The sequence below is a fragment of the Chiloscyllium punctatum genome, chromosome 16 (genome assembly GCF_047496795.1).
Source record: "Chiloscyllium punctatum isolate Juve2018m chromosome 16, sChiPun1.3, whole genome shotgun sequence".
Classification (NCBI taxonomy): domain Eukaryota; kingdom Metazoa; phylum Chordata; class Chondrichthyes; order Orectolobiformes; family Hemiscylliidae; genus Chiloscyllium; species Chiloscyllium punctatum.
Window position 1 is genome coordinate 5,109,963 of NC_092754.1, and position 15,427 is coordinate 5,125,389.

The 15,427-nt window shown below is 38.6% G+C and overlaps 1 protein-coding gene across 3 annotated transcripts in view; it reads right to left on the reverse strand.

Moving 5' to 3' along the window:
* pex14 (peroxisomal biogenesis factor 14) overlaps window positions 1–15,427 on the reverse strand; it is a 234,945-nt gene that overhangs the window by 60,600 nt on the left and 158,918 nt on the right. For all 3 annotated transcript variants that reach the window (XM_072586070.1, XM_072586069.1, XM_072586068.1), the window contains one exon: window positions 12,273–12,358. In XM_072586070.1, the coding sequence (XP_072442171.1) occupies window positions 12,273–12,358 (86 nt within the window). The remainder of the gene's footprint in view (window positions 1–12,272; window positions 12,359–15,427) is intronic.

Consider the following 15,427-nt stretch of genomic DNA (forward strand, 5'->3'; position numbering starts at 1 on the left):
CCTGGACCCAATATACCGGCCACTACAGCGGACAGCTGGAACTGACAACCGGAAGCTGAGGATTCAAACCACTATAAATGCCGGAGGAAACATCACAGAAGCGCTTCACAGGAGGCTCCCAAGCACTGAGGATGTCACCTAGACAGGGGACGAAACGTCTGCAACACAAATTCCCAGCTCGGCAAACAGAACCACAACATTTTCCAACTTGCTGACAGAGCAGGGAGGAAACAGGTGCATCACAAAGGTACATCAATTAGCTGGATAGAGACTGGGTGCCACTGAATGAGGAGGACAAGGAAGAAGATTTTGAGGAAACTAAAGAGCAGTAAGCAGAATATGATACCTGACTGAACACCAGAGCAATGGCGAATCGTGCTAAAAAGCACAGCTGAGGGCCAGGTGATTCATATCATTAGAACTTGTTCAGTAAACCATTCTTGTTTTGCACCAATACTCTTAACAGCTTAAGAACAGCATTTCACTAGAAACCAAATGTCTGCTAATTCTCACCCATCTCTCAGTATTTTTTAAAATACTGATATTATTTAAAATGGCTGATAATATTTTAGGTCTTTCACATGTGAGTTGTGTATAAAGTGCCAATAGCTGGCACAATTCAAGCAGGGAAAAACAGGTCAGCCCCAAAGGACTAAGGGAACCTTGTCTTTTTGGAAATTCTAAAGGACTGAATGTAGTTAGTGCCATTGGCTGAGTGAAAGGTCATTAGGATCAAATGTATGGGTTGTGGAGATGTTACACTGAGCAACAAGGGGAGGCTGGTGGTTGAGGTTGTCACTATCGACATATTCTAAACTGGGATGTTTCATGACGGCACTGGGTGCATCAGAAACATAATTGTGAACCGTTTCAAATGTAACTGCACACGTGAAAAAGTGTAAAGTTGAAGGTAACGTAGCTTCTATTTTTACTTGGCTTGAAATCTAGCCCACCAGATCAAATGAAGCAGATCATCTCCTGAGTGGAAGCATTTGCAACAAACAATTACGGGTGAATTTTAATATAATTAGTCACTTTCTATTCTTTATTTCTATGGAGAAATTTTTAGAATGTATTTTCTTGTTGTTATGCAGTGTAAAGCTGATTATAGTCTAAACTGATATTAACCATTTTGAACTTGGGTTAAGTAACTCATCACATAACTTAATCAAACGAGACTATTGCAATGAAGCAGCTAGTCAGAGCCAAGAGCACATTAAAATATTTTTAAATGTTTATGTGAAATTATTAGAGATTCGAAACCATTAGTTTTTGTGACAACACCTTCACAGTTCTTCCTCTCAAGTTGAAAGTAGACAATACCTAGACGCAAGTAGCTGTAGATATTTCCCAGCCAGGAACTGGCAGACATTTCATGGAATTAGAGGTTCCGAAACAACAATAAAAACAACTCCCATTCAAACAATACTCTCATGAAACAAAATGCTGCAAGGTACCTCACAGGATCATTATGCCATGAAATGTGATACTAGTTCACATACGGAGATATCAGGATAGATAGCCAAATGCTTGGTGAAAGCAGTGAGCTTTAAGGAACATCTTAAAGTAGGAGAGAGAACTTCAGGTATTTGGCAACTGAAGTTGTGCCCACCAGCAGAACAATTTTTTATTCATCTAGGGCATGTGGGCATCATTGGGACATTTGTTGCTCATTTCTAACTGCCCTGAAGGAGGTATTGAGCTGTCTTTTTGAACCACTGCCATCCATGATACTTAGCTGCACCCAGAATGCTGTTAGGGAAAGAGTTCCAAGATTTTGACCAGAGATATTGAAAGAATGGCACTTAATTTCCATGTCAGGATGATACATAACTCGGAGGGCAGCTTCCAGGATTCTGCTGCCCTTCTCCTTCAAGATGGTAGTGGCTTGGAAGGTGCTATTTAAGAAGTCTTGGTCAGTAGCCATGATTTGGAGATGCCAGTGTTGGACTGGGGTGTACAAAGTTAAAAATCACACAACACCAGGTTATAGTCCAACAGGTTTAATTGGAAGCACACTAGCTTTCGGAGTGATGTTCCTTCATCAGGTGATAGTGGAGGGCTCAATCCTAACACACAGAATTTATAGCAAAAATTTACAGTGTGATGTAACTGAAATTATACATTGGAAAATTGATTGTCTGTTAAGCCTTTCATCTGTTAGGATACAGTGATAGTTTCATTTCTTTCATGTGTAAATCACAAAACCTTTTTTTTTAAAAATTGCATTCTTGGATTAGCTGTTAACAATGGTGATAGCTAGACAATATGTTGAAGGTGTTGGCCCCCTGTGTTCTCTGTCTATGCCATGATGTTTAGATTGATTCTAATCTAAAAAGTGAGATAACAGTTTTACATAAATTCATGCAGTTTTTGAGCTCAGAATTCTACATGAATGCATGCAGTTTTTGAGCAAAGTACAATGTAACCCTGAAAGTACAAATTCACCCCACAAAATATATGTGTGCATGTGGGTCTTTGTCTGTGTGTGTGCACGCACGCGTATGTCTGGTTCAGGGGTTGTGAGTGCAAGAAAGTGTATGTGTGTGTGTGGAGTGAGTGTAGTCGTCAGTAGCTGCAGTGTTACACACCACTGCTACTAAGCATCTGTGATGGAGGGAATAAGCATATGTGCCAATCAAGAGGGCTGCATTGTTCTGGGTGGAATTAAGTTTCTTGAATGTTGTTGGAGCTGCACTTATCCAGGTGAGTGGGAAGTATTCCATCACACTCCTGGCTTGTGCCTTGTAGATGGTGAACAGACTTTGGGAAATCAAGAGGTAAGTTATTCCTTGCAGATTTTTAGGCTCTTGTAGCCACTGTATATGGATGCTGAAAATGTGTTGCTGGAAAAGCACAGCAGGTCAGGCAGCATCCAAGGAACAGGAGAATCGACATTTCGGGCATCAGCCCTTCTTCAGGAATCTTTGGATTTCTGTATATGGATGACTAGGTCAGTTCAGTTTCTGGACAATGGTAACAATTCAGGGTATTCAGTAATAGTAATGTCATTGACTAGCAAGGGGCAATGGTTAAATTCTCTCTTGTTGGTGATGGTTATTGCCTGGGACTTGTATGACAATTGTTACATGCCATTTGTCAGCCCAAGTCTGGATATTGTCCAGATCTTGCTATATTTGGACATGAATTGTTTCTGTATCTGAGTTGTTGCAAACGATGCAGTCATCAGCAGAAATCCTAACTTCTGACCTTATAATAGAGGTAAAATCATTGATGAAGCAACTGAAGATAGTGATGTGTAAGACACAACCCAGAGGATCTCCGACAGAGATGTCCTAGAGTGAGATGACGGACTTCCAACAATTATAACCATCTTCCTTTGTGCTAGGCATGATTCAAACCATCTGAGTCTCCCCCTGACTCTTACGGACTCTAGTTTTGCTACAGTTTCTTGATGCCACACTCGGCCAAATGTGGCCATAACGTCAAAGGCTGTCACTCTCATTTCATCACTGAAATTCAGCTCTTTTGCCCATGCTTGAAGTAAGACTGCAATGAGGACAGGAGCTGAGTAGTGCTGGCAGAACCCAACCTGAGCATCAGTTCGCAGCATATTGTTGAGCAGTTGCTGTTTGATAGTATTGCTGATGATACCTTCTGTCACAGTACTGATGATTGAGTGTAGACTGAAGGGACAATAATTGGACTTAGCCTGCTTTTTGTACAAGGCATACCTGTATGAGTTTCCACATTGTTGAGCAGCTGTACTGAAACAGCTTGGTTAGGGGTGCAGCACATTCTGCAGCATACGACTTCGGCACTATCGTCAGAATATTCTCAGGACCTTTGGAATAGCCAATATCTCCAGCCATTTCTTGAAATCATGGCTGAAGACTGGCATCTGTGATGCTGGAGAACTCTGGAGGAGGCAGAAACACAGATCAGCTACTTGATACTTCTCTGGCTGAAGATAGTTATGAATGCTTCAGCAGAATCTTCTGCATGATGTGCTAGGCTCCATCATCATTGAGGATGGGGATATTTTTGGAGCCTCCTCCTCCAGTGACTTATTAAATTGCTCACTATCATTCACGACTGGATGTAGGGAGGACTGCACAGCTTAGGCTGGATCCATTAGTTCTGAAATCCCCTAGCTCTGTCTATCACTTGATGGCTATGCTGTTTGATGTGCTAGTCCTTTATTGAAGCTTCAACAGATTGACGCCTTGTTCTTAGCCAAGTCTGGTCCTACACCTGGCAATGGTTAAAATTGGAGAAGCTATAAGCCAGAAGACCAGAATTGGATGACAACAGCAAAACTGAATTTAGGAACTGTGTCCCTTTCTGCTCCATTACAAACATTAACTATCATATCCTACTACCATTTCAGTTTTGGATTCTCTTTACAACTCTCAAATGTTGCAGATTAAAGCTTGTGCTTTACAAACTAAAAGCAAAGAATAAATCAAAGAACTGCAAATGCTAAAGATCTGAAACAAAGACTGAAATTACTGAAGAAATGTCGCAAGTCTGGCAGTGAGAAACCAGAGTTAATGTTTCAAGTCCAGTGATTCTACCCCAGACAAACAAAAAGCAAAAGGAAGACCGGAAACATTCAGAAGTTTGGGTAGCAGTTTTACTGACAAAAGGTTGTCTCAAACTGAAACATGAACAGGTTTTTCTCAATTGACACTGCCTGATCTGCTGAATATTTCCAGCAAACTTTGGTTTTTCTTCAGATTTCTGGAACCGACAAAAATTTGCTTCCTACCAGTGTATAATACCAGCTAGAGTTAACCTGCCCACATTTATCAAAGAGGACCATGGGAACATCTAGCATTTGACCACTTGGGGGCAATTATACCCTTAGCCTTCATCAAACTGTAGCACAAGATGTAACATTAAACTTGCCGAATAAGACGTTTTGGTGTGAGTAGTTCCGTGAAAGAGAAGATAAAGAACAAAATCAGATATGTTGCCAGAAGCACAAAAATTATTGAAGGGTGCAATGCAGAAACATAGATTCTTAGAATTTTTCCATTCCACTTGGAGCCCCACCGATGGGGCTGATACAAGGCAAGGGACTAACTTCAGCCACCTGTGTGACGCTGAGCACATCTATATGCAATGAGCAACTAACTGGTTGTCGTCAGGGCTGTTCATCCCTTTGATGGTCAAGCTGAGGGTTAGCAACTCAGTAACGTCGCCACGCTTGCTGGACACTGCTGGGACTGCCCTGGAAAAGGACTCCAGGGATGGATGACACATTGTCAGTCAGGTACGTGGAGTATTTTGGGGTTGGGGAGTCGCGGGTGCCAGAGCCAGTCAAGCAAGCCACACTGGGGAAGGGAGGAATATGTGTGGGAGCGTGAGCGTGTGCGTGCGCGCGAGGTGTTGGTCAAGACAGACAATCCCAGGGTGGACACCATCATTTCATAGGCAGTGTGGCTGTGGCGGGGGTAGGGCTGGGTGCCCTCCATAAATCAAAGAGAACCAGATGTCACCCCTTCTGTAAACAATGAAGCAGCCAAGGCTCATGGAGCAGTTTCCTGTGCTGCAGAATGCTTACTAATCACTGCTGAAATGATAGCAATAGCAGGAAGAGGCCCCCAATCTATTAAAGTTGATGCTCTTAATGGCGGAAAATGAACTACAGAGTTAAAACTTTCCACTATTATCCGCCATATACCTGTTAACCAAAACAAGTCATTTTTTCATTATTCAATATTTTTCAGAAATGCACTCAGAAGATGCGCCATCCTGTCAACAAAAAAGTAGTTCAACTGGTGGTCTGGGAGGGAGGGCCTATCTTCTGCCGCTCCTGCTGTTGGTAAAACATTATGGCAGCAAGAACACCATGGGTAATCTACAATGGATAATTCCCTTGTCATTTCACGGTTTCCTTTTCCCACAGTGAGTCCCCAGCAGAGAACTGATAAATTCTAGTTCAGTGTATCATTTAAACTGTATATATTGTGGATAATATTGAACAGCGTAAAAATCACTTGATTCTGGTAACAGGAATATAGTGAATGTTGGTAGATAATTCTTTAGTTTTCCACTTTATATTTAGTCAATAAGAACAGCAGCATTATTAAGTAGTTATTCAACACCTTCTGAGCCCACGTGTTTATTGATAAGTGATGTCTCTTGCTGCTTTGTAGTTTATTTTCGTTTCATATTTAACTGGTTAAAAATAAACTGGCATAGCACTGCTTTGGAGTGAAAGGAACATGTGGTGCAAACAGAAATGACAAAGCAACATTGTCACACAACAGGTGAACAAAACATAAAAGATTACAATCTTAGGGAAACAAAATGTTATGGGAATTGGTGTCTGGGGCATTGATAAAATAGGCAAACAATCCGACAACTTGTACCAGAGACTATTCCCACCTTGGAGCTGTATTCATTTTGCAGAATTAGAGTGACAGAAAAATGTAGGCTGGCAAAAGATAGAGCACACAGCAGTGCAAGGACACTAAACTGGTAGCTAAAGAGAATGAAGAAGAGATTACGAGCAAAAGACATGCAAATACCTTTAGAATTTTACTGTAAACTTTAGTTGCCATGCCGATGTAACAGAATTATACAAAAAGGGAGGGAGACCAAAAAAAAAGAAACTATTAGCCATTTAACTAAACTTTTGTCATTGGGAAAATGTTAGGAATTTATTCTAAAGGATATAATAACAGAGAATTAAAAAAATATATTTATAATCGAGCAGAGTTATCATTGCCTCATGAAGGGGAAATCATGCCTGACAAATTTATTTGAATTGTTTGAGGAGGTAGCAAGCAGAATAGGTAAAGGGGAATAACTTATTTGGATTTTCAAAAGGTGTTTGATAAGATACTGCACAGCAGCTACAGAACAGTGTTAGGGCAGATAATTAGCATGGACAGAGGATTGGTGAACTAATAGAAGCCAGAATTTGAGATAAGAGATGGTAACCTGTAACTCGTGGAGTGCCACAGGGATCAGTGCAGGGGCCACAATTGTTAATGACATATATGAATGACTTGGATGAGGGAAGTGAATGTAGCATCACCTCAGGTTCAAGAATGACACAAAAATAGGTTGCAGAAGTGTTAGAATGACAAAGTGCCTAGAGATAAATAGAGAGAGGTTAAATGACCATAAAAAAACTTGGCAGATAGAACACAATGTGAGAAAATAAGATGTTATGCACTTTGCAGGATGAATAGAAGAGCTGAATATTATTTGAATGGAGAAAGACTGTAGAAAGTTGCAGCACTGTGGAATTTGATTTGTGGTCCTTGTGCACGAAATACAAAATGCTCCAATTCAAGTTCAGCCATTAATTTGAGGGGAATAGAGTTTAAAAATAGAGAAGTCTTTCTAAAATTATACAAGGCACTAATTAGACCACACATAGAGTATATGAACAGTTTTGTTCCCTTTATCGAGGAAAGATATATTAGCATGGAGGCAGTCCAGAAAAGGTTCATCAGGTTTACCTAAGTAAGGAGAGATTTCCTTATCAGGAGAGCTTGGGCAGGCTAGGCCTCCATTTGTTGGAGATTAGAAGAATGAGAGGTGACCTTATTGATATATACGAGATTCTTCAGGGACTTGACAGGATAGATGCTGAGAGGTGAGTGTAGGACAAGACAGCATAATCTCACAGTAAGGGATTGCCTATTTCAGACAGAGATGAGAAGGAAAATCCTATCTCATAGGATAGTGAATCTGTGTTATTCTTTACCACAAAGGGTTGTAGAGACATTGTTGGTTAATATATTCAAGCCTGAGGTAGGCAGGTTTTTAATCAGTAAGGGAATCAAAGGTTAAGGGGAAGAGGCAGGAAAGTTGAGTTGAGGATGATTAGATCAGCCACGGTCTCACTGAATGCCAGAGCAGACTCTCTGGGCCAAACAGTTCCTATGTCTTAGCGTCTAATACTCCCCACCAAATGCAGTAAGCAACAAATAACCTTTGTTGGTTTCAATTGAAAAGCCAGAATTCAAATAACCCACAATGGGAGTGATCAAAATTTAATGTTTAACTGCTCTGTTTATTGCACTTTGACATAAAGATATTTTAATTGGATTCAAATATTTTCAGTAATGGAAACATAGAATCTAATAATTTAGGATCACTTTCTTTGTAATAATCATCCATTTAATGATTAAAAATCTGTTATGGTTATTATGGAACTTTTTGTTTAAGTAGGGATGATTTGATCATTGGTCATTTCACAAAATTCTACAACTGTTCCGCTTCAAGTGAAACATATTAAGCTCGCATTAGTGAAAAGGACCAGCAAATATGAAATGACTACTCTTATAAACTCAGAAATTGGGCTTGTTCTGTCCTGGCATTCACAAAACAAGCATTACAGTATTCAGTTCAAGCTCAAACCAGTACAATGAGGAAAATGTGACAATGAAAGCGGATGTGTGGTTTCCATGTGCTAATTTATGAATAAAGTGACATCTAAAGAAACAGCTTCAAAACCAATAGCAAAATCCAATTAGCTGCAACTTAATCAAGTGTGCACTTGATCCATTTAATGGTGACTCCAAACATGTGCAAAAGCTAATACCATCATAATTCTACTTGTAGAAAAGCAAGCTCCATGTAAACATTGACTTGGATGTGAAAACATTCTCCCTGCACTTTGAGAGATGAATGCTCAGCAAAACAGAAAAAAAAGGTTTACCTCTGTGTATTACAGAACATAAATGATGTCAGTTGGAATGTTTTTGCATTAATACCTATGGTGCAGGCTAGGACAGCTTATCAGGAATTCTGTTCATGATTTTGTAAGCATTAATTCTGAGAATTTGTGGAACATGGGGTACAGAATTCTATGATAGGAACTCCAGGCCCACACTCCAAACATTACAATTGAAGATTCCAGTGGTCAGCTTTTTGGAGCTGTCTCTTGGTTCCTTTAATCAATGCAGAATAATACAATTCGGTCTTTCCATGGATTACATCTTGCATGGCCCAATGTAACAGTCAATTGTTCTGAACATTTGTATATTTTAAAAATGAAAAGCAGAAAGTAATACCAGTGAGATAAGAAGAATATTGGTCTATTGTTTTCTTATGAACTCAAGTATCTGATGCCCTGCACTACAACATAAAGTTGAATGCCTCAAAGAGGCTTTAAATGAGCATCAAACTTCTTGACACTGAATACAGTGGGGAGGAAAACAGGTCAGTACAGCCAGTAGTTGAACATCTTAAAATAATTGTTTTTTTTTGCTTAATCAGCTTTTAAAAAAAAGCTTTGCTGGATAATTGTATCTAATTATACCTAATACAATTATGAAAGGTATGCTGTCACAAGACTAGGATGTTAATTGCACTGCTTGACTAGAACAAAAATAAAGATTGAAGTGACTCCCAAAATGGATAACAAAACTACTCTCCAACCAATATATTATCAAAGAGCACAAGCCAATATAATAAATAGAAAAAGGTTCAACCAATTCCAAGTGAATATTACTTCATATCTGGATTACCTGCAATAATGTGTCACTTTGAAATGAAGGTGACACAAAATCACCAGCAGGTGTCACAGTCAGAGTTTACTGGAGTGGTTCCAAAGATCAATAGAGTATACATTTCATAACCACTAGTATTGCAAGTCTATTATTGCCTACTTGCCAGCTGTTTCTAGATGACTTTTCTATCACAACACTTTACCGTGTTAACACTTGGCTTTGAAGCATGTACTGGTGCACATCATATGAGGTTTCCAGACACTATGATTGCTGGTTCAATCTTTCAAGGTTTCTGTGGATGAGTGTCATATTCCTGAAGTCTTTATTTCAGGTCATCTGTGAAATTTTACCTCTGAACCTCTGCTATTCTTCCCAAGTTTCTGGATGAAGGTCACATTCCTTATGATTTTCAGTTTATCCCTGAAAGATTTCCTCTCAACACTGATCATGTTTTTTGCAGTTATGAGCTCAATGCAGAAAATGGCGATGAGAAGTCATTTGTCTGACATACAGACAACACGTAGAGTCTACTGTCACAGAAACAGTATAACAATGACATTGATGCTAATCATGCTGGCAGGCTGATTAGTCTGATTTGGCACTTCATTTTTTGTGACACTGTATTCGCCTTTTCATGAAACTGTTCCAGCTATCTCAGATGCCTAACAATACCAAGTAGATGACATTCAAAAGGGTCTATCAGCCTCAAGTACCCATCATATTTTCACTGAAAGAAAAAATCTCTATAAGCACTACAGTTTTCAAATGTAACAATGAACATGGAGGCTAGATTGTGCAACAGGATAGAATACTGCTTTCAGTTGTAGAACACGAGTGCTAATCTGAATTATCTAAGATGAATATCTATGCCATTTATTACCATAAGGGAATTAGATGTGAAAGCGATACAGAACAGTCCAAAGGAAAGGAAAGGGAAAGGGCACGAGACTTGAAAACAAGTGAAAACTGTGGTGCAAATGCGATATGAAATGAGGAAAAAGGTATATGAGAGAAGTCATAATGAGAAAAGAAAAGATAAAATTAGAACAAAATTGAAGGAATAAGGACAATGTCTGTTCAGACATTAATGGAAAATGAGCAAAAATGAGACAGAATATCAGAAAGAAAAGAGAGAAGCTTGAGAGAACAGGAAAGAAGACCAGAAGAGTTGCAACAAAGGAGAGGAAATATGGAAAGCAAAAATAAACCATGAAATTACAATAAAAGGTCAACTTAGAAGAAAAGGAAAGAATAAGCAAAAGAAAATAAGGCAGAAAAACACAGACACAGATGTAATGGGACAAAATGACACTCAACATGTTCATTCCTGCCTCTGACTGTTTCAAAGTTCCTAGTTAGTGAGATGGCCAGGCTGAAAATATTAAATTCCAGGCTTCAGATTTCTGAAGCGTCTAATTAAAATAACTGACAATCAAATACAATGATTTAATAATGAACATTCCAGTGCATTTTCATGTTGGAATTTGAGACAAAGCTGAAAAAAAGCCACACAATAAACTTGACAACCCTAGTGCCAGCATTGTACCAAAGTGAGATTCAGTATAAAGATGTAAATAAATAAAAGTCTAATAGGAACCAATAGCAGAAGCACTTCTTGTATAATGCTGTTTTTGATTGGCTGTTTTAGTTTTAGGAACATGGAGTTCCAAAATGCATTGATTCCTCTTTTCCTTGTCACAATGATTTAGTAAAATACTTTAAATACTGTCTTAATAAAATAAAAATATTGCGGGTGCTAGAGATCTGAAATAAAAACATTAAGTGCTGGAGAAACTCAGCAGGTCCATCAGCATTTTGGGAAGAAAGAAAGTGTTAACATTTAGAATTCAAAATTAACTGTCTTCAGAACCCCAATTAAATAATGTCCTGATTGGTTTGCCAAGCTGTAAGTATCCTAAAATAATTAAACCTCAGGAGGAAAAAGGCACCTGTGGTTTGATCTCGTCAAAAGGAACAATCTTTTATCCTTCTCAATGAAAGCCTTTTCCAAAATGCTGTAAAAATTTTCAAAAAAATTACAAATGGATCATTAAAAAATTGATGGCTTGCACATCTGCATTAATCAACATGATACACATTCCTTAAATCTCAGGCATTTAATACACAGCTCAATAGCTGATGCACTTTATACTGAAATCAGGGTGTCAACTGTCATGAATAAATGAACAAAAAGCTTGATCACTGCACAAGGGAGCTGCAAGAAGTACAGTCATAGAAACCAGTCACCAACTGTTGTCATAGATGTATTTAACTTAGTGTGCCCATAGCCAAGTTACTCAAGGAGAGAAAATCTTCAATTAAGCCAACATTCTTTAACAATAAGGTTTTAGTATTTTACAATCAGTTACATTTACACTACAACTGTAGCAACAACCTACATTACAAACATAGTATGATACCAGAGTCAGGATTTAACTCCACTCTAGAGCAAAAAAGAATGACATTCTCTTGGACGGACCTCCTATCCATTTCCAAGTTAAGTTGAACTCTGACTCCATTTTACACTGATGCTACCACTCTCGTGAAAGTGCAGCCTGAATTAATCATCTCCAACATGACTATCATTCACAACAGAATTGCAACCTCTGCCCCAATTCTATACAGCTCAAAATGTTCTGTAGATACAACTCACCATTTAGCAAGATGAAATATATAATTACAATCCTAAAGTCTGTTTATTTACAGTTCAACTGGACATCATATAAAACGTCTTTTATACTGAACTGAAATTTGAGAACGAACAAGAAAGAGCATTTTATTTTGAATTTGAATGACTTTCTGCCAAATGTGTGGGGAAAACTACAACTGTACCTTGTATAGTTGGTGAAAGCCAAATGCAATCCCAGCCATGATGATTGCCAAGGCGCCATATTCCCGCCACCTGGAACTAGGAGGACCTATAATATATGAACGTAAAGCGCAATGAGCAATTGATACAGTAAAGGAATGAAAGGATTATTGACACCACTGCAATGTCTAATTCACCTTTTAAAGTCTCAACTTCTTTGCACAGTACTGTTTGCCATTTCAGAGCAAAAATACTTTCTATGAATAAACACAGTCTTGATTTATACTGAATTATAGTTTGTCCAGCATCATTTTCACACTGTAATTGGAGCATGAGGCACTGAAACAAACCAGAGGTATGGCCTATGCAACAACTTAATAGAAGTTCTGATCAGCAGGAGGCTGTAAAGTGGAACAGGGACTCTAAAATGGAGCGGGGGAGAGGGGGGTGGGGGGGGTCGGGGTGTAGGAGGAAACAGGGGCCATAAAGGGGAGCTTAGTCTTACACCTTTCAATAATGCAATACTCAGCTAACTGGGAACCAGGAAAACACTGAGGTAATGAATTCTTTACGAATGAATGTAGAATGTTGTGGAGGCTATTGTAATTAGCACTGTCAATTGAATATAGTACTGAACAGTTTTATTTCAGAAAGATTTGCTTTTATGTGTCAACACATCTTAAAATCTTGCACATTTTCGTATACTGTGAGGTATTTATGAGGTAGCCACTATGTTGGGCCATCAGCACCACTCGTCATGCTTTATAAATTGGTCTTCCCCTTCTCTTCCAAGTCTGTCACTTGTGTCATAGTCCAGATGAGTGCAAGATGAAAGCTTTAACTCTGTCTTCACTTTGCAATGTTTAAGTTCTACACCACCAGAAATCATTCAAAAGGTTTTGTTAACTTTTCTGTTTCCCTGTGTCAATTTAAATACTTTGGTGTGCAGAAAATTAATGATTTCTTTGTATGTTGTGAATTTAAATTTAATGAAGCAATGATGATTATTGAGGATATTGATGGAATTCCTGTGATTCTGCATAAATTCAAATAACCCCCATGCCTACATAAATATAGAAAGTAATGTTGTCATCATCTAATTATGGACTTAGTAAGAATGAAAAAAAAAATCAACATTTGGTCTTAAAATATATTTTAACTCCTGGCAGGTATGGCAAGAAACTAGGAATGCCACAGGATTCTGGCTTTTCTTTAAGGAGATGGAATATAAAAGTAGGGAATTCTTACTATAGCTGTGCAGCAACTTGCTGAGGCTACACGTGGACTCTGGTGTCCTTGCTTAAGGAAGAGTACACTCACATTGGAAGCTGGTTAGAGAAGGTTAATTAGACTGGTTTCTGATATGGTGTCATATGAGGTAAGGTTGAGCAGATTGGGCCTTCATTCATTGAAGTTGAGTTGAGCAGTGATTTTTTTTTTGAAATATAGAAGATACAGAGGGGGCTTCATACAGTAGATGTTGGAAGATGATCCATCTCATGGGTAAATCAACATCTGGAGGCATAGTTTCAAATTAATAGGTTTCCCAATTAAGACAGATCAGCAAGAATTTCTTCTCTCATTTGGTCATCAGTCTTTACAATTCTCTTCCCCAGTGAGGCTGGACATTAGATACTTAGCAATTCTTTTTATTAACTCGTACTTATGAGATCAGGAGAGTGCCGGTTGATCAAATATTCCAAATAACTGAGAGATTTACATAAACACTGTAAATCCTGGCCACACAAAGCTTTGAGACATCAACATCCCTCAAATAAATCTACGTAAAAACATCAACACCAGTCCTAAAATCAATGTAAAGGAACAGGGAAGTAATGTAATTCAGTAATATACACACATCACTGTTACTTTATTTACAGTGTAAATACTCGGACATCACAGTAAATGGTAGTATCTGAGGTACATCATTTTTGCCAGTTTATCAAGAGTGCTGTTTGATAAGGTGCCAGTTAAAACGAAGTTTGCTGTTTTCAGAACTGAGCGAGATGGATATTTGACCGACAGAGTCAAGACTTATGGAGCCAGGTGGTAAGGGGGAGTTAAGGTGATAATCAGGTCAGCAACTGGAAGATTCCTGCTCCGAATATGACCTTTTTGGTTAAACCAGCAAGCAGGATCAGAAGTCATCTGATGGACGGCGCATTGGCTCAGTTGTTAGCACAGTTGCCTCACAGCATCAACAACCCGGGTTCGGTTCCAACCTCAGGCGACAGTTTGTGTGGAGTGTGCACATTCTCCCTGTGTCTGCGTGGATTCCCTCCCACAGTCCAAAGATGTGCAGCTTCAGTGGATTGGTTAGGCTAAATTTCCCCACAGTGTCCAGGGATTAGCCATGGGAAATGCAGGGTTACAAGGATGGGATAGGTGAGATGCTCTTCGGAGGATCAGTATGGACACAATGGGCCAAACAGCCTGCTTTCACACTGTAAGGATTCTACGATTTGATCTATGAAGCATTCATGTTCAGTCACAGAATAATATAACTATCAGATTTCATTTTGAGCTTTTTCATATCAAGTCTCACATTGAATTAGATAGAACCAGCACCTAAACAATAAAAGGAGAAAAATACAGAACAAACCCATGCAGCATCAAAGATAGGGCTGAATGCAAAACTACATTGTTAAATATAGTTAATTCCTGAACAAACATATTGCTAGTTTGGGGGATTTTTATTACATAGTTTAATGATTCAATAAGGCAGAAATTAAAAATGATTTAACACCATTTTAAATAATTTAGTAACTCAATCGAAACAGAGAATGTTGTCACTGGCAAGTTGTGATTATATTTTGAGGCTCAACCAGCAAAAAAAATCCAAGATGTATGGAATCAGACACAGTTTCAGAAACAGTTCAAATGTTTCACTACTCAAAGCAATTTAGCTTGCATTTGTGATTTTGCCGTCAATTTTACTGAATTGATCTAAAAGACAAAAAAGTTTTATTGGAATTTAGTGCTTGATATTGGAATGAAAATAGTGCGAAATTTTCAATGGTGAAGTACTGGACTGATTAATGAAAATAGATTGTTGTGTTCTGACAATGTAAAAGCAGTGTGAAGTTTCTTATTTAAGTACAGAAATCATTTTACAAATCAAATATAAATATAGAGTCATAGAGTTGTACAACATGAAAACAGACCCTTCGGTCCAACC